We start from the raw sequence: 18,975 nt of genomic DNA on the forward strand, positions 1-18,975 counted from the left end.
ATCTCGGCACTGAGGTGGAGATGCCGTCCTGCTGATATACCTCCGTGCTGAGTGGAACAGCTGTGTCCAGTGATGGGTGACAGCTGTCACCCTGGCTGCTCCCGTAAGGCGGCAGCGCCCTCTGGTGCCTGGAGCCCGCACTCCAGGCAGGGCGCCCTCTTCTGGTGGTGGGCCAGCAGTACCTCCTCTTCAGCGGCCCACACAACAGGACCCCCCCCTCAACGGGCGCCTCCTGGCGCACGACCGGCCTTGTCCGGATGGCGACGGTAGAAGTCGGCCAGGAGGGCCGGGTCCAGGATAAAGCCCTTCTTCACCCAGGAGCGTTCCTCGGGACCGTACCCCTCCCAGTCCACCAGGTACTGAAAACCCCGGCCCATGCGACGGACGTCGAGGAGCCGGCGCACAGTCCAAGCCGGCTCCCCGTCGATGATCCGGGCAGGAGGTGGCGCCGGACCCGGGGTGCAGAGGAGTGAGGTGTGATAGGGTTTTATCCGGGAGACGTGAAACACTGGATGAATCCGCAGCAAGGCCGGAAGCTGGAGCCTCACTGCGGCGGGATTGATGATTTGGAGGACTTTGAAGGGACCGATGTATCGTTCTTGGAGTTTGGGGGAGTCCCCTTGAAGGGGAATGTCCTTGGTGGACAACCACACTTCCTGCCCAGGACGATACTTGGGGGCCGGGGCCCGCCGCCGGTCTGCATGTTTCTTCGCCCTCGTCCGGGCCTTCAACAAAGCAGAGCGGGCGGCGCGGCACACCCGACGGCACCTCCGTAGGTGGGCCTGGACCGAGGGCACGCCGACCTCTCCCTCGACCACCGGAAACAAGGGGGGGCTGATACCCCAAGCACACCTCAAACGGGGAGAGGCCGGTGGCTGATGACACTTGGCTGTTGTGGGCGTACTCGATCCAGGCCAGGTGGGTACTCCAGGCCGTCGGGTGCGCGGCTGTCACACAGCGTAGTGTCTGCTCCAATTCTTGGTTGGCCCGCTCTGCTTGCCCGTTGGTCTGGGGGTGGTACCCGGACGAAAGGCTGACCGAGGCCCCCAGTTCCCGGCAGAAGCTCCTCCAAACGTGTGAGGTAAACTGGGGGCCGCGATCGGAGACGATGTCTGATGGTATCCCATGCAGACGGACGACGTGGTGGACCAGGAGGTCCGCTGTCTCCTGGGCCGTTGGGAGCTTCGGGAGGGCCACGAAGTGGGCCGCCTTGGAGAAACGGTCCACTATCGTGAAGACGACGGTGTTTCCCTGGGACGGCGGGAGACCCGTGACGAAGTCCAGGCCGATGTGGGACCAGGGGCGATGAGGCACGGGCAGTGGCTGTAGCTGCCCTGAGGTCTTTCTGTGGTCGGCCTTGCCCCTGGCGCAGGTGGTACAGGCCTGGACGTAGTCCCGGACGTCGGCCTCCAGGGATGCCCACCAGAAGCGTTGCCGGACGACTGTCACGGTCCTACGCACCCCAGGGTGACAGGAGAGTTTAGAACCGTGACAGAAGTCCAGGACTGCAGCCCTAGCTTCTGGTGGGACGTATAGTCTGTTCTTTGGTCCGTTTCCAGGGTCCGGGTCACGGGTCAGGGCCTCCCGGACGGTCTTCTCCACGTCCCAGGTGAGGGCGGCCACGATAGCGGACTCCGGGATGATGGGATCCGGGGGATCCGACGGTTCCGTTTTGACTTCGTCTTCGTGCACCCGGGACAATGCATCCGATCTTTGATTCTTGGTCCCGGGACGGTAGGTAATCCGGAAGTCAAAACGGCCAAAGAACAGTGACCAGCGGGCTTGCCTGGGGTTCAGCCGCTTGGCGGTCCTGATGTACTCCAGGTTCCGATGGTCAGTGAAAACCGTGAATGGCACGGCTGTTCCCTCCAACAGATGTCTCCACTCTTCGAGGGCCTCTTTCACAGCAAGGAGTTCCCGATTGCCGACGTCATAGTTCCGTTCAGCGGGGGTCAACCTGCCGGAAAAATAGGCACACGGGTGAAGGACCTTATCGGTCTTCCCGCTCTGGGAGAGCACCGCTCCTATCCCTGAGTCCGAGGCATCCACTTCAACCACTAACTGGCGGCTAGGATCGGGCTGCACCAGAACTGGTGCAGACGAAAAGCGCCGTTTCAACTCCTTGAACGCGGCTTCGCACCGATCCGACCAGGTGAAGGGGACTTTTGGTGAGGTCAGGGCTGTCAGGGGGCTAACTACCTGACTGTAGCCCTTAATGAACCTCCTGTAGAAATTAGCGAAGCCGAGGAACTGTTGCAGCTTCCTACGGCTTGTGGGTTGGGGCCAATCTCTCACCGCCGCAACCTTGGCCGGATCAGGGGCGACGGAGTTGGAGGAGATGATAAACCCCAGGAAGGACAAAGAAGTGCGGTGGAATTCACACTTCTCGCCCTTCACAAACAGGCGGTTCTCCAACAACCGCTGTAGGACCTGACGGACATGAGTCTCAGGATCCGGAGAAAAGATGAGTATATCGTCCAGATACACGAAGACGAACCGGTGCAGGAAGTCCCGCAAGACATCGTTTACCAACGCTTGGAAAGTCGCGGGAGCATTAGTGAGACCGAACGGCATGACCAGGTACTCAAAATGGCCTAACGGGGTGTTAAATGCCGTCTTCCATTCGTCTCCCTTCCGGATCCTAACCAAATGATACGCATTCCTAAGATCAAGCTTGGTGAAGATTTTGGCTCCATGCAAGGGGGTGAACACTGAATCCAACAGGGGCAACGGGTATCGATTGCGAACCGTGATTTCATTCAACCCCCTGTAACCAATGCATGGACGAAGCCCGCCATCCTTTTTACCCACAAAAAAGAAACCAGCACCCATCGGAGAGGTGGAATTCCGGATCAACCCGGCAGCTAATGAGTCCCGGATGTAGGTCTCCATTGATTCACGCTCCGGCCGTGAGAGGTTGTACAGCCTACTGGACGGGAACTCACTGCCCGGAACCAAATCAATGGCACAATCATACGGGCGGTGGGGAGGAAGCGTGAGAGCCAGATCCTTGCTGAACACGTCAGCGAGGTCATGGTACTCCGCCCGCACCGCCTTCAGATTGGGCGGGACTCGGACCTCCTCCTTAGCTTGGGAGCCGGGAGGAACCGAGGAACCTAGACACTCCCGATGGCAGGTTTCGCTCCACTGAACCACTACCCCGGACGGCCAATCGATCCGGGGATTGTGTTTTAGCATCCAGGGAAAACCCAAAACCACACGGGAGGTGGCCTGAGTCACAAAGAACTCGATCACCTCCCGGTGGTTACCTGACACCACCAGAGTTACTGGAGGTGTCTTATGCGTGATTGGTGGGAGTAGGGAGCCATCTAGTGCCCGAACCTGCACAGGCGAGGTAAGAGCCACCAGAGGGAGCCCTATCTCCCTCGCCCATCTACTGTCTAGCAGATTCCCCTCGGAGCCCGTGTCCACCAGTGCTGGGGCCTTCAGGGTTGAATCCTCAAACAGGATCGTGACTGGGAGTCGTGTGGCAATGTGGGTGTGTCCCACGTGAATGTTTCGGCCCACCCCTGGCCCAGTCTCTAGGGGTGGGCGTTGGAGTTTAACCGCTCGGGGCAGTCGTTTGCGAGATGCTCGCTCGAGCCACAAACATAACAAGCTCCGTAGGCCCGCCTCCTTTGTGCTCCAGGTGCCCTAAATGTTGCCCTGCTCGTGTCCATAGCTTCGTCAGCAGGGGGAGCCGTAGGCGCACGGAGCGCAGGAACAGAGGAGCGTGGGGAGGGCGGAGCTCGGTCGGAACCGGAAGGGAGAGGGACGACGCGTGCCTGGCCACGCCCTTCGCCTCGTTCCCGACGGCGTTCTTCTAACCGGTTGTCGAGTCGTATGACCAGATCGATGAGCCCATCTAAGTCCCGCGGTTCGTCCTTCGCCACCAGGTGCTCTTTTAGGACCAGTGACAGTCTGTTTACAAAGGCGGCGCGGAGGGCAGTGCTATTCCAGCCGGATCTCGCCGCCGCGATGCGGAAGGCGACTGCATAGGCAGCTGCGCTCCGACGCCCCTGCCTCATTGACAGTAGCGCGGTTGAAGCGGACTCTCCTCTGTTGGGATGGTCGAACACCGTTCTGAGCTCCCGTACAAACCCATCATATGTATGAAGGAGCCGTGAGTTCTGCTCCCAGAGCGCTGTAGCCCAAGCGCGTGCCTCCCCACGAAGCAGATTTATCACATAAGCTACTTTGCTAGCATCAGTCGCGTACATCACGGGACGCTGTGCGAAGACGAGCGAACACTGCATCATAAAATCCGCGCACGTCTCCACACAGCCTCCGTACGGTTCTGGAGGGCTTATGTATGCTTCTGGGGACGGAGGAAGGGACCGTTGAACGACCAGTGAAACGTCACTTTCACGCGCAGGGTCCTCGGGAGGGAGAGCCGCAGCGGCGCCCGGAGGGCGCGCCTCCACTTGTGCGGCGAGAGCCTCCACCCTGCGGTTTAGGAGAACGTGCTGCTCGGTCATTAAATCGATCCGAGAGGTGAAAGCGGTGAGGATCCGCTGCAACTCACCGATGACCCCTCCCGAAGCCGCCGACGCGCCTTGTTCTTCCATTGGCCGTTCAACAGCCGGTTGACGCCCCTCGGGGTCCATGACGCTGGCCGAGATATCCTGTTGTGAAAGTGTAGGAACACGGACCCACAACAGGGGGCGCAATGAACGGACAATGGAGAAAAGTAAAGAATTAGTTTTACTGTTGTGAGAAGAACACAACTAATACAACAATTAACAATTTGGAGGCGTAAGCCGAAATCTGCTGGTGTCGTGTGGGCAGGTAGGATGCGACCGCACCCAGTAGACGGAGAGGGGCAAAGCTGCCTCCACCTCTTGTCACACTTAAGCAGGAAAGGTGAGTACTTATCCAAACACTTGGCCTTCAGTAGTCCGCTGTCCTGAAAGGGTTATCAAATATTGTCACAGAATATGCTGCTGAGGTGATTACCTTAACTCAAGGCGATATCTCGGCACTGAGGTGGAGACGCCGTCCTGCTGATATACCTCCGTGCTGAGTGGAACAGCTGTGTCCAGTGATGGGTGACAGCTGTCACCCTGGCTGCTCCCGTAAGGCGGCAGCGCCCTCTGGTGCCTGGAGCCCGCACTCCAGGCAGGGCGCCCTCTTGTGGTGGTGGGCCAGCAGTACCTCCTCTTCAGTGGCCCACACAACATAAATACAACTTTATTCTAGCAATATTGCAGGCTTTTCTCATAAAATTACAAATTTATTCCCGTAATACTGAGTTTTTTTTTCATAAAATTACAACTTTATTCCCGTAATATTACAAGTGTTTTCTCATAAAAGTACAACTTTATTCTCATACTATTATGACTTTATTCTCAAAGTCTTAAAAAAACAAACAAACTCAAATGTGGCCCTAAAATGCCGTTGTAAAAAGGAAGCCACAAAAACACCTTGAGAAGTCTGATTGTGTTGTAGGTTTTCGTGGTTGTTCTTGGAGAAACTGGAAACGGTGCAACACAGATTTTTAAATGACAATTCAAATATCACTGGGGGGGTACAGCCCAATCGAAACTCACCCTGAAACCGCCCCTGCTTGAAGGCCGCCACTAACAAAAAGGGACACAGTTTTTGTACAATAAAGACAGCTGCTTACTATCAAACTGGACTTCATCGTCCTCTTCGTTTGCCAAATGAACCAGACTACTTTCATGTCTCCTGAAAGGTTTGAAGCTGCGGCAAACCAAAACATTACTACTGCTGCCAGAACATTCCTCCGAGCGATCGTTAAATGTCGACATTTAGACACGGCTAAAACTGAGCAAAAACAAACTTTTAAATAGGTACATCATACCACAACACACGTGCTCTTAATCGGCAAAGTCCAGCTCTTTAAGCGTAACAAAACCAAATCTAGAAAACATCGCTGTGAAATCTTCTCTCACGTGCTCCCTGACAGGATTCGACAGGAGTAAGGGACGATCTGACAACACTTTTCTATATACACAAAAATGAACTGATAGAGAAATCACTGTTTCGCATTATGTCAACACACAGCGTCCACACTACTGAAAAATATGAATACATATATTTCCAGAGTTTAGTGTTTCTGAGAACAGTACTGTAACACAATCAAAGGTATTCGCTTTTTTTGGACATGAGATATTATGAGATGCTCCTTAAATTCTGTATGCGTGCGGAATGACGAAACGCTGCAAAAGTTGAGGCAACCATATTTTCTCATTCAAAATAAAATACAGAAAAAAAACTTAATTAAAAATAATGCACATATTTTATCCAACAGATTTTATCTGTTATTTGACAAAATTTAACATATTGACATTAATTATTAAAATATTAATAAAATATAAATAATAATAATAATAATTATATTATACTATATTATTATTAATATTATAAAATATTAAAATATTAGACTTGTATTTGTTAATTTTGGGAATTCTTACACAGACCATTAATTTATTGTCAAATTTTTTGATAATTCACAGGAAAATTAATATCCACAAATGCAAATATAGCAATAAAAAAATCCACTCTTAAATTCTAACTTTAATTTGTACCTTAACACTCTTAAAAACTCCAGAAATGAAAAAGCTGTGAAAACCATTAATGTCGGTAAATGTTTTAATTTATGACCATACTTATTTTATTTTTATTCTATTTATGATAACTGAGATTGGATTTTATTTATTCGTTTATTTGTATTATTTATAGCTGTTTTGTGTGATCCCCTGACATGGTTTTTTCGAGCCCTTTGTTCTTTTTTTCTAATAAAGGGTTTAAAAAATACTTCCTCATTCTCTATATTTTTATTCGTGTAACTTTGTAAAATCGTTGTTATATTCGACATGCTGTTTTGCTTAGCACATTTAATATTTTATCCATTGCATTCATCAGAGACACTGCGCAGATTAGCGCACCGGTGATTCTCATGAACACTCTCGGTACGGCGCGGAACAGTTTCACATTTGTTTACAGTAGCCTTTAGAATGTTCAAAATTTTACGCTAAATTTGACGAAAATATAGCTGATAAGTACCGGTAGTTATTAGGCGTCTGTTTCCTGTCTTTTTAGATGAATCTTATAATTAAATTTTCACCCCTCTAAGATGTCTGATGCTGATGCTTGGTAAGCTAGCTACCAAATAAATTGCTTTATTTCCACTTTGGTCCCCCAATAACTGTGCAAAATCAACATCTTTCCTCAGACGAAAGTATTAGCAACTCAAATAATGGCCCTCTACATGTGATATTTCCCAGCTGTTGTTATATATGAAAACGTATTCAAAGTAATTTTTTTCCCTAAATGTTTTATTTTTCAGTACCTTGGAACCTGCTGGAGCTATCAGGGCCATTGACAAACACTCAGTGCATCAGATCTGCTCAGGACAGGTGGTGCTGAGTTTGGCTACTGCTGTGAAAGAACTGGTGGAGAACAGCATAGATGCAGAAGCTACCAGCATTGGTAAGATGATCAGAATTAATTATTCATAGGGGACTTCTTTCATCAAGTGTTGAAATGTGATGTGTAGGTTTGCTGTTGTGTGATAATTTGATGCTGTGCAGAAGGCTAAGCCTCATTGGGCCCTATCTTGTTGATATTTGCTGCAGTGTGCATTTTGAGCATCTGCACCTTCACACTGAGCTTTATGTGGCACAAATGTGGGGGAAACAGGGTTGGATAGAGTCAGCTAAAGATTCATGGGTGTGTTGTAGGCATAATATAAAATCAACCAATAATAGTGTTACCTGTCATTCACTTTAACACATTAGTGTGTCAGGTGCAGAGGCATTGCTATTCTGAATCCAGAAGTGAGAGGCTATCTGGTAAGGACAAATCAGTGTGCACAGCTTGGATACAGAAGCAATGGGCAAAAAAGACACATACATGACAAGCGTTTATATCAAAGTACTGTGGGTCAGCCACAATCAAAAGGTCATGAATTTTGCAAAGACAGCGGTTTTTCACTTTTATCCTACGTTGATCAACTTATGTCCGCTGTAAATATAGTCATTTAGGGATACTGGTTCAAAATTTCTTGAAGTATCCTCATCAGATAAAAATTCTGCAGTTATGAATATAATAACCATGTTTGCAATTTCTGGCATTGCGGACTCAGAAACAAGTGACAATACAGACTTTTAAGAAAACAGGTATACATTATAATTTAAGATAGCATCTTACTTAGCAAGCTATTAGACAAATACCATGATTTCAGCAAATATTTGGACATTCACATGATCAGTTACATTACGTTATGGACTATACAGACCAACTATGACATTTAATGTCTTTTTGTTGTTGTTATTTTATTAACTTAAAGTGTCAACATGAATTTTCTAAGCAGAAACATACTCAGAATATAAGAATATACATGTTATTTTCAATACTGAAATTAACCCGGGTTACGTCCTCAGTATGAGACCGTTTTCAGACTTTACATAAATCACAACACAGTGGATGATTAATGGCTCTTTTACAGCCCACCAATCCTGAGACGGTTCAGATTACTATGCTGTATCATAAATTTCAAAGTAAATCAAAGTAATTATGTCATCAAGCATTGATTGAATTGTCATCACTTATTTGCAAATTTGTAATGTGGAAAAATTATAAAATGTTATTCTTTTAAGGTAATAATTCAATGTTCAATGTTCATAATTCAAGAAAACCACAGGTACTAATGGAAAACTCATCACAACAGAACTGTAACAGCTTTGTATACATAAATGCCATTTGATTGTGGCTGATCCGACCACAAGAAAATTTAAGCCATGTAGTATCTTGGATTAGAGGTTATGATATGTGAACATTCAGAGTCAGTTTTGCAGAATGCCTTTATTTACCATTGATCCATGCTGCATGCAGCTGGTGATTTGGATATCTTATTATTACGATCATAGAGTTTTAACTAATGTCAAAACCCAATAATTTTCCAGATGTCAAGCTGAAGGAGTGTGGAACTGAACTTGTGGAAGTGTCAGACAATGGCAGAGGAGTAGAAGACGCCAATTTTGAAGGACTAAGTAAATGTGTCCACTTTGTAAAGCTCTATCTGGTCTTGCTAAAATAAATTTAACCTCCATTAACTGTTCTGCAGCTTTGAAACATCACACGTCCAAGCTGAAGGATTTCTCTGATCTCATCCATGTGGAAACATTTGGATTCAGAGGTGAAGCCCTCAGTTCTTTATGCGCTTTGAGGTAAAAACCCTTCAGCAGACACACAAGCTTTGATATCTCGTGACTTCAGTGGGTGAAGTTCTCACTTTTGTCACAGTGACCTGAGTGTGGTGACGTGCCACAAGTCCAGCCAGGTTGGGACTAAACTGGTGTTTGACCACAAAGGCCACCTGGTGCAGAAGTCACCCCATCCCAGGCAGCAAGGCACCACAGTCATCTTGCAGCAGCTTTTCTACACGCTGCCTGTTCGACACAAGGAGTTCCACCGCAATATAAAAAAGGTCCATACAGCTGCTTGGTTGTTTTTTTTTTGTTTTGTTTTGTTTTTTTTCGTTTGTTTTTTTAATCTCAATAAATGTAAATAAGGGTTGTTTTAGTTGCCCAGAAGAACATTTGCATGGCACTGTATACTCTTGAAAACTGGAGCAATGCTTCTTGCACGAGTTCAGAGGGCACTGACTTTCTTACGTATTTTTTGTGGGGGAGTCAAGTTCTGGTTATTGCATTAAAATCAGCCACCCTATATGTGTGCATTTGTGGGCTTTACCGTGCAATTATTCAACACCAAATCATTGAATTCCCAAGATATTTGGGGAAGAAAAGTTCATTTTACAACCCTTTTGCATGAGTTCAAAGGGCACCAGCCGTGAGTTACATTTTCTGGGTCAAATCCAGGTCACCACATAATAATAAGCCTTTGCCATGCAATTACTCAAGATCCAATTATTGCAGGTTCCAAATATTTGGGATATACTCGTAAGTTCATCTCACAACCCTTTCACGTGAGTTCAGAGGGCACAGACCTTGACCTACTGTTTCTGGGTTAAGTCAGGAAGGACTGAATTGTCTGTGAGTGCCTGAATACTTGTCCCTTTCATTTACACTACACTACCAGTTCACCCCACAGCCAATCAAAATCCATATCATCAATCATTAAAAGCCACAATTTTGTTATTTTGTACTTTCAGGAGTATGCCAAAATGATACACGTCCTCCAGTCCTACTGTATCATCTCTAAAGGAGTGCGTATTACCTGCTTCAACCACACTGGGCAGGGAAAACGCAGCGCAGTTCTCAGCACCAGTGGAAGTCGCAGTATGAGAGACAACATCGGCGCTATATTTGGACCCAAACAGGTTTGAATGAAGAGTTTATTCAGAAACACCAAACTGTTAATTTGACCATATTGTGTTATCTCAGAGAACACGGTTGGATTGGTATATGTCACGGCCTTCGTAAAACCAGCAGGGGGCAATAAGTGTTGGCTACTATGGTATAAGATTTGAATATTGTGATAGGTCTAAAGTAGCAGTGTACTCATTTTTAAAATGGCTATATGGCAGGAATGAGTGCTGATATCATCCCAGATTTGAAAGAAAGAAGTGCTGAAACGTTTTACAGGTTTGTGTCACTAAAATTTACAATGTGACATCTAAGCTTTTTTTTTCTTTTTTTGTCGTGGTGCGGCGTCTGTAGTAGGCATCATTGTTGTCCGTTTATTGCAATATCTCAAAAGCTAACTTTTTTCTAATTTGTCAAGGGCATAATATGGATCATTGTCATATTTCATGGCAAAATATTATAGTCATAGAGTCCTTTGTTTGGAAATGACGGCTATTTTTATGCAGAAAACAGCCAATTTGGGTATTTGGACCCAGTTTTCTCAAAAACTGTTTGAAACTTTTCTTTTAATATAACAGTGAGATTGTTCCCATCACAAATTTATTGCGTACATTCGTTCATTTGGAAATGGTGGCCATTTTATGCTGAAAATGGCCATTTTGCCTTGGGCATTAATTGAGCCGGTAACCCACAAGGCCCTTTGCAATCTAATTAAACATGACAGGCATTGGGTCATGAGCTGTTGGCTACCAATATCCAATGTGTACTCCATCATACCTGTTGACAAAATTGGTATATTTTTGGAAAATTGGGATGCCAATATAGTAAAATCACATCCTACTAGTGAAAATTATATTGGTACTTACTGACATATTAACCAGGGCTGCAGGAAGAAAGACATCCACTGAGTTTTTGTGGAAATTTACAGTTGCCTGAGACTAATATCCACAAATTGGCTTTTTGCCTAGTCAGAGATAATAGGTAATATTTAACAATGAAAAATGTGTAGATTGTGCTTAACCTTATTACTGAGTTCTTCAGGTGAACTAAGAACGTGATGACCATGAAGAGCCCATCCCAGCAAAATTTTGGGGCGTGTGTGGGGAGGGGGGTATAGTCAGTAGCACCCTATATCCATATGTCCAACAGAACATTTGCCACTATATCTCCAAGGCCCTTGTACCCAAACCAACCACATGTGGCACACTGGTAATCACAGTGGGAGGAGTGATCACCATAGCAACAATGGTCTGATTTGCATATTAATTAGGTCATGGGGTCAGTAACTGCAAAGATCATATTTTGGCTCATAGAGGTTATATTGCTAGTGCTAGACATACTATTTTTTGACACAACCTACAACGGACTCTGAGGCACCTAAGAGGTACTAGATAACCGTTTAGGTCATGATGTCATCCAGTGCAGAATTTTATCCTGAGCTGAGTAGGGGATTATGTTGTATTAAAATAACTTATATCATTTGATTTGCTAAATATTAAATTTTATAAAGTTTTCTTCATTTCCACTTTACTTGCAGCTTCAGTGTCTTCTGCCATTTCAGCAGCTTCCTCCAACAGAAAATGCTCAGGAAGAATATGGACTAAAGGAAGCAGAACTACCCAGAGAGCTTTTTATGTAGGTGACATGATTTTATTGAAAAGATGTGGATGGATTGTCTGCAAACGATGATTATTTTTTTAATCCACTGTGTTCTGGTAGCATCACAGGGTTTGTGTCACGAGGAGATCACGGTGTCGGGAGAAGCTCCACAGACAGACAGTTCTTCTTTATTAACAACCGGCCGTGTGATCCCGTTAAGGTAACCCATGCCCAGTGGAGGTCAGGATGATCATATTTTAAACCTAACCTCTTGTTGTTCTCACGTTGTAGGTGAGCAAAGTTGTGAATGAAGTATATCATATGTACAACAGGCATCAGTATCCGTTTGTTGCCTTAAACATCTCTGTGGCCTCAGGTTTGAAAAATAGCACATTTCAAAACCGAGGTTATTACTGACCGGCATCTTCGCATTCTTTAACACGTGAGCATTTTGGTGTTTTTGCAGAGTGTGTGGATGTGAACGTCACCCCAGACAAACGGCAGATATTTCTTCAGGAGGAGAAGCTTCTGCTGGCCATTTTAAAGACTTCCCTCATCGCCATGTATGAGGGTGGAGTGAACAAGATCAGCCTGAACTATACACACACACCCAGCACCAGTAAGAACAGATCATCACATTATTCAGCAGATCAGTACTTGAGTCTATTTGTCTGGAGTAGCTAGTTCTTAAAAACTGCCTGTGTAAGAAGGAGACTCGTGAGGGAAGCCAACAAGACACCCTTGAGTCCCCCTAAAGGAGTTATTGGCTTCTTAGTGCAGCAGATAGGCAAAATAGTTGTGCATTATGTGACACAAGCATGATATTTGGTATGTGGTATTTGGTATATATATATACACAACAAAAATATAAATGCAACACTTTTGGTTTTGCTCCCATTTTGTATGAGATGAACTCAAAGATCTAAAACTTTTTCCACATACACAATATCACCATTTCCCTCAAATATTGTTCACAAACCAGTCTAAATCTGTAATAGTGAGCACTTCTCCTTTGCTGAGATAATCCATCCCACCTCACAGGTGTGCCATATCAAGATGCTGATTAGACACCATGATTAGTGCACAGGTGTGCCTTAGACTGCCCACAATAAAAGGCCACTCTGAAAGGTGCAGTTTTATCACACAGCACAATGCCACAGATGTCGCAAGATTTGAGGGAGCGTGCAATTGGCATGCTGACAGCAGGAATGTCAACCAGAGCTGTTGCTTGTGTATTGAATGTTCATTTCTCTACCATAAGCTGTCTCCAAAGGCGTTTCAGAGAATTTGGCAGTACATCCAACCAGCCTCACAACCGCAGACCACGTGTAACCACACCAGCCCAGGACCTCCACATCCAGCATGTTCACCTCCAAGATCATCTGAGACCAGCCACTCGGACAGCTGCTGAAACAATTGGTTTGCATAATCAAAGAATTTCTGCACAAACTGTCAGAAACCGTCTCAGGGAAGCTCATCTGCATGCTTGTCGTCCTCATCGGGGTCTCGACCTGATTCCAGTTCGTTGTCGTAACCGACTTGAGTGGGAAAATGCTCACATTCGCTGGCGTTTGGCACGTTGGAGAGGTGTTCTCTTCACGGATGAATCCCGGTTCACACTGTTCAGGGCAGATGGCAGACAGCGTGTGTGGCGTCGTGTGGGTGAGCGGTTTTCTGATGTCAATGTTGTGGATCGAGTGGCCCATGGTGGCGGTGGGGTTATGGTATGGGCAGGCATCTGTTATGGACGAAGAACACAGGTGCATTTTATTGATGGCATTTTGAATGCACAGAGATACCGTGACGAGATCCTGAGGCCCATTGTTGTGCCATACATCCAAGAACATCACCTCATGTTGCAGCAGGATAATGCACGGCCCCATGTTGCAAGGATCTGTACACAATTCTTGGAAGCTAAAAATGTCCCAGTTCTTGCATGGCCGGCATACTCACCGGACATGTCACCCATTGAGCATGTTTGGGATGCTCTGGACCGGCGTATACGACAGCGTGTACCAGTTCCTGCCAATATCCAGCAACTTCACACAGCCATTGAAGAGGAGTGAACCAACATTCCACAGGCCACAGTTGACAACCTGATCAACTCTATGCGAAGGAGATGTGTTGCACTGCATAAGGCAAATGGTGGTCACACCAGATACTGACTGGTATCCCCCCCCCCCCCCAATAAAACAAAACTGCACCTTTCAGAGTGGCGTTTTATTGTGGACAGTCTAAGGCACACCTGTGAGGTGGGATGGATTATCTCAGCAAAGGAGAAGTGCTCACTATCACAGATTTAGACTGGTTTCAATCAATCAATTTTTTATATAGCACCAAATCACAACAAACAGTTGCCCCAAGGCGCTTTATATTGTAAGGCAAGGCCATACAATAATTATGTAAAACCCCAACGGTCAAAACGACCCCCTGTGAGCAAGGACTTGGCTACAGTGGGAAGGAAAACTCCCTTTTAACAGGAAGAAACCTCCAGCAGAACCAGGCTCAGGGAGGGGCAGTCTTCTGCTGGGACTGGTTGGGGCTGAGGGAGAGAACCAGGAAAAGACATGCTGTGGAGGGGAGCAGAGATCGATCACTAATGATTAAATGCAGAGTGGTGCATACAGAGCAAAAAGAGAAAGAAACAGTGCATCATGGGAACCCCCCAGCAGTCTACGTCTATAGCAGCATAACTAAGGGATGGTTCAGGGTCACCTGATCCAGCCCTAACTATAAGCTTTAGCAAAAAGGAAAGTTTTAAGCCTAATCTTAAAAGTAGAGAGGGTGTCTGTCTCCCTGATCTGAATTGGGAGCTGGTTCCACAGGAGAGGAGCCTGAAAGCTGAAGGCTCTGCCTCCCATTCTACTCTTACAAACCCTAGGAACTACAAGTAAGCCTGCAGTCTGAGAGCGAAGCGCTCTATTGGGGTGATATGGTACTACGAGGTCCCTAAGATAAGATGGGACCTGATTATTCAAAACCTTATAAGTAAGAAGAAGAATTTTAAATTCTATTCTAGAATTAACAGGAAGCCAATGAAGAGAGGCCAATATGGGTGAGATATGCTCTCTCCTTCTAGTCCCGGTCCCCTGAAGGCTTTTTAGGGAACTTTTAGGACAACCTGATAATAATGAATTACAATAGTCCAGCCTAGAGGAAATAAATGCATGAATTAGTTTTTCAGCATCACTCTGAGACAAGAGCTTTCTGATTTTAGAGATATTGCGTAAATGCAAAAAAGCAGTCCTACATGTTTGTTTAATATGCGCTTTGAATGACATATCCTGATCAAAAATGACTCCAAGATTTCTCACAGTATTACTAGAGGTCAGGGTAATGCCATCCACAGTAAGGATCTGGTTAGACACCATGTTTCTAAGATTTGTGGGGCCAAGTACAATAACTTCAGTTTTATCTGAGTTTAAAACAATATTTGAGGGAAATGGTGATATTGTGTATGTGGAAAAAGTTTTAGATCTTTGAGTTCATCTCATACAAAATGAGAGCAAAACCAAAAGTGTTGCGTTTATATTTTTGTTGAGTATATATATATATATATATCAAAAGTTATTCCAAATAAAACTCGATATTGAGCCCTCTGGAATTTTCATCATGGTTGCCATTTGTCAAAATGAAAAAAAAAAAAAAAATGTGTCTGATCATAACAACTCCAAAAAGGTATAGTTTGGACTATCTTTGAATGTTATAGAGTTATGGGTTAAAAGCCACAAAAATTGTGACAAAGGTCAATTTCTGTATGTACAGGGGTCAAAAGTTAAAGTTGCTCCAATTTTGGTAATAAAAAAGGTGATGCAACTTATTGGTCTCCAATGTAAAGGTCAAACAAGGTTGACGTACGCTGGATTCTGTGATATACGACATATGTTACTCTGTAACGTGATAACTGAGCATGATGACAGATAGTGCAACTAATCCTTTTTAAAATCCTATTAACTAAAACAATAATTTTACTTTTTACAATTTTTTTTACAACTTTAACTTTTGAATAACTGTCTACTCCAGACATATTGACCATATTGTTTGTATTTCTTAATGATTGACGCAAATGTTCATGTATCCATCTCCCAGTTGTGTGCAAAATTCAGAAATTTTGATTGTATTTCTGTTTCTCAGTTCAAAAGTAAGATGAAAATCAAGAATTTTGCACAGCCCAGACACCCCTGATGTGTCTAAAGAAAACTGGCTATAAATATGATCATTTGCATTTACATTAATATTTCTGTTTTGTTTGTCCAATTCCTCAGGGGCTTTGAAAATGGAGGTGTGATGTATACAAACGACCATGATTCCTAAAGTGTTAATGCAGTGTTTTTGAAAAACAAAAACAAAAAAAACCTTGATTTAAAGCTAAATGTCTATATGAAAAGCACATGTTTCATTTTAATCCCGCTGTGGTGATGTACAGAGCCACAGGTACACTGTCCAAATACTTGTGGGCCTGACTGTATAGCAGATGCTTTTGGAGATAGGGGGCATTCAGAATTCTGTAGAGAGATAATCTCCAACATTAAGAAACATGTGCACAACATGTCTTATAAATGTATAATTGTATAAGAGTATATATTAGGCCACAAGAAGCTTGAGTTAAAGTTTACAAGGAGGATGTTTGGAGATGGAGAGTGTTTCCACAAATCTGACTGCAGCACTTGAAACTGGTAGCTCATCTGGAGAGCTGGCTGTGTTCTGGCGGTTGAGCTGGAGTTTGTGGTGGAGGTGTCAGAGAGGAGGATGTTGAGGAAACTGCTCAGCATCCTGGACGGCACCTCCCACCCCCTGCATGCCACACTGACGTCCTGTCAGAGCACCTTCAGCCACAGACTGAGGCCACCGAGTTGCACCACAGAATGCCACAGGGGGTCGTTCCTACCTGTGGCAATCAGACTATATAATTCCTCCCCCTTCTGCAGGATGAATACATAATGAACAGAGTTATTCGGAGTTATGTGCAATATTATTGAACATCGTGTGTAAATGTCTTCCAGTCAATTCGTATAAATTTGTTGTACTTATTGTATTAAAAAAAACATTGTTTACTGTTTCGGTACTCTGGTAAAATCATTTATTTCAGGATAAATAAGGTAGATCTTATCTTATTTTAAATGCGCAATAAATAGAGCATCAGTCAACAAGGTGCAATGTCAGAGCTCTGTTTGAACTGTTGCAGAATATTATTTAAAATGTCTGATCATGTTATTTATGGAAGGTAATAATAATAAAATGATGTATCTACAGAGGCGTCATATGAGTCTGGAGAGGGTGACGTTCTGTGTACTGAGGACATCCCAGCACCTGGAAGTGACTTTGAACCAGTACTTCAGAAAGCAAAATCATCCCTGAACCTGGACGGACTCAAAGCTGCTTTTTCAAGCCGCTATTGCTTTAGTTCTGTGAATAAGTCGAACTCGTCAAAAGCTGCTGATGTGGGCCAGAAGCAGAAAACGCTGCAGGCGTTCTTTAAGTCCCCTGAAAAACCTCTCATGCACAAACCAAGTTTAAAATCTCCCTCAAAATCCACCGCAGATGTGATCCAGTCCTTTCAAAGCAGAAAGTCATCACTTGATGGGTTCTGTTTCAGCAGGACGCCGTGCAGTGATACAGACTCTGGAAATGATGGTGCATCCAGCACAGAATCACCAGATGGTTTAGATGGTTTAAGTGTGAGAGAGGAGACGTTCAATAATCACGCACGTCCTGAAGATCCAGTGTTACAGACGGAGCCACGCACTGCTAATCAGGACTGTAGCACCAGCCCAAATGCCAAGAGAGCCAGAACAGATGGTGCAGATTCCCAAATGGAGCAGAAATCCAGCTCTGTTTCAAGTTCCTCTCAGGACTCCTCTTCTAAAGTGGATGCTCCAGGATCCTTGCAGAGGAGGACAGTTCCCCTGCAGTTCTCCTTCCGGCAGTTGGCAGAGAGGATAAGGAGGCTAAAGGAGCGAAAAGAGAAAACCAGTGAGGAGCTGCTGTACAGATGCTTCAGGGCCAAGATCAGCCCCGGAGAAAACCAAAGCGCAGAGGACGAGCTCAAAAAAGAGATCAGGTGAGATCCTACTCAACGTATGACGTGTCCACGTTCTCTGACGCAATGTGATGCTTTTACAATGCTTTTACTTTTTTCACAATTTTGGTGCTTTTAGTGATGTTTTACACAAAATGAACAATTTTTTTTCTTACATTCTTGCAGAAAGGAAATGTTCAAAGAAATGGAGATCATTGGTCAGTTTAACTTGGGCTTCATTATCACCAAACTCAACTCTGACGTCTTCATGATCGACCAGCATGCCACCGACGAGAAATACAACTTCGAGATGCTGCAGCAGCACACTGTGCTACAAGGACAGAAACTCATAGCGTAAGAAGTCCAGTTAGCCATCAAATCCCATTGAAGTTGATCTCTTCACTGATCTTTTTTTTTTTTTTTGTACTTTCAGGCCTCAGAAGCTCCACCTTACTGCCATCAGTGAGAACATTCTCATGGAGAATATGGAGATTTTCAGAAAGAACGGCTTTGAATTTTTAGTTGAGGAAGATGGTACAAAAACTTGAAATTTGTCATTTATTTTTAACATTTGAGTCAACACTTTTTTTTTCTTTTTTTTTAAACATGCAACGGCTATTCTTTCGTCAGCTCCGGTGATGGAGAGGGTGAAGTTGGTGTCGCTGCCCACCAGTAAGAACTGGTGTTTTGGGCCGGCAGACATAGAAGAACTGATCTTCATGTTGACTGATAGCCCTGGTGTGATGTGCAGGCCGTCCCGCGTCAGGCAGATGTTTGCTTCCAGAGCCTGCCGGAAATCGGTGAGTTCAAACGCTCGCTCAAACGGCGCCTAAAAAAGGTCAGTTCGGGCCATCTTTCAGTTTGAGAGCTTGCTGCTGAGGACTGTCTACTGCGTTTTCAGGTGATGATTGGCACGGTTTTGACCACAGGCGAGATGAAGAAGCTCGTAGTTCACATGGGGGAGATCGAGCATCCGTGGAACTGTCCTCATGGCAGACCCACCATGAGACACCTCGTCAATCTGGACGTCATCTCCCAAGATTAGCCAGGTTGAGTACACGG

At 45.2% G+C, this 18,975-nt stretch overlaps 2 protein-coding genes across 2 annotated transcripts in view; one reads left to right on the plus strand and one right to left on the minus strand.

Annotated features, from left to right (window-relative positions):
• eif2ak1 (eukaryotic translation initiation factor 2-alpha kinase 1) overlaps window positions 1-5,928 on the minus strand; it is a 40,320-nt gene extending 34,392 nt beyond the window's left edge. Inside the window, exon 1 of the mRNA XM_034194583.1 lies at window positions 5,627-5,928. Within this exon, the coding sequence (XP_034050474.1) occupies window positions 5,627-5,771 (145 nt within the window). The 5' untranslated portion in view covers window positions 5,772-5,928. The remainder of the gene's footprint in view (window positions 1-5,626) is intronic.
• A 1,031-nt stretch (window positions 5,929-6,959) lies between these two features.
• pms2 (PMS1 homolog 2, mismatch repair system component) lies at window positions 6,960-18,975 on the plus strand. Its single transcript, XM_034194337.1, has 16 exons — window positions 6,960-7,119; window positions 7,313-7,455; window positions 8,931-9,017; window positions 9,092-9,194; window positions 9,271-9,454; window positions 10,142-10,309; window positions 11,833-11,930; window positions 12,015-12,114; window positions 12,186-12,270; window positions 12,361-12,513; window positions 17,148-17,705; window positions 17,736-17,955; window positions 18,100-18,267; window positions 18,347-18,447; window positions 18,544-18,713; window positions 18,815-18,975. Exons 1-16 carry the CDS (start codon window positions 7,100-7,102, stop codon window positions 18,956-18,958), a joined length of 2,502 nt encoding a protein of 833 aa, XP_034050228.1. The 5' UTR covers window positions 6,960-7,099; the 3' UTR covers window positions 18,959-18,975.

This window comes from Thalassophryne amazonica, chromosome 18 (assembly GCF_902500255.1).
Source record: "Thalassophryne amazonica chromosome 18, fThaAma1.1, whole genome shotgun sequence".
Classification (NCBI taxonomy): Eukaryota; Metazoa; Chordata; class Actinopteri; order Batrachoidiformes; family Batrachoididae; genus Thalassophryne; species Thalassophryne amazonica.

What these genes read in the sequence shown, in the direction of transcription:
- pms2 (XM_034194337.1), top strand. Translation starts at nt 7,100, where the DNA reads ATGTCTGATGCTGATGCTTG. An exon ending in CTATATTTGGACCCAAACAG is followed by an intron (nt 10,310 to 11,832) that starts GTTTGAATGAAG and finishes CTTTACTTGCAG; the next exon opens with CTTCAGTGTCTTCTGCCATT. An exon ending in CCAGAGCCTGCCGGAAATCG is followed by an intron (nt 18,714 to 18,814) that starts GTGAGTTCAAAC and finishes CTGCGTTTTCAG; the next exon opens with GTGATGATTGGCACGGTTTT.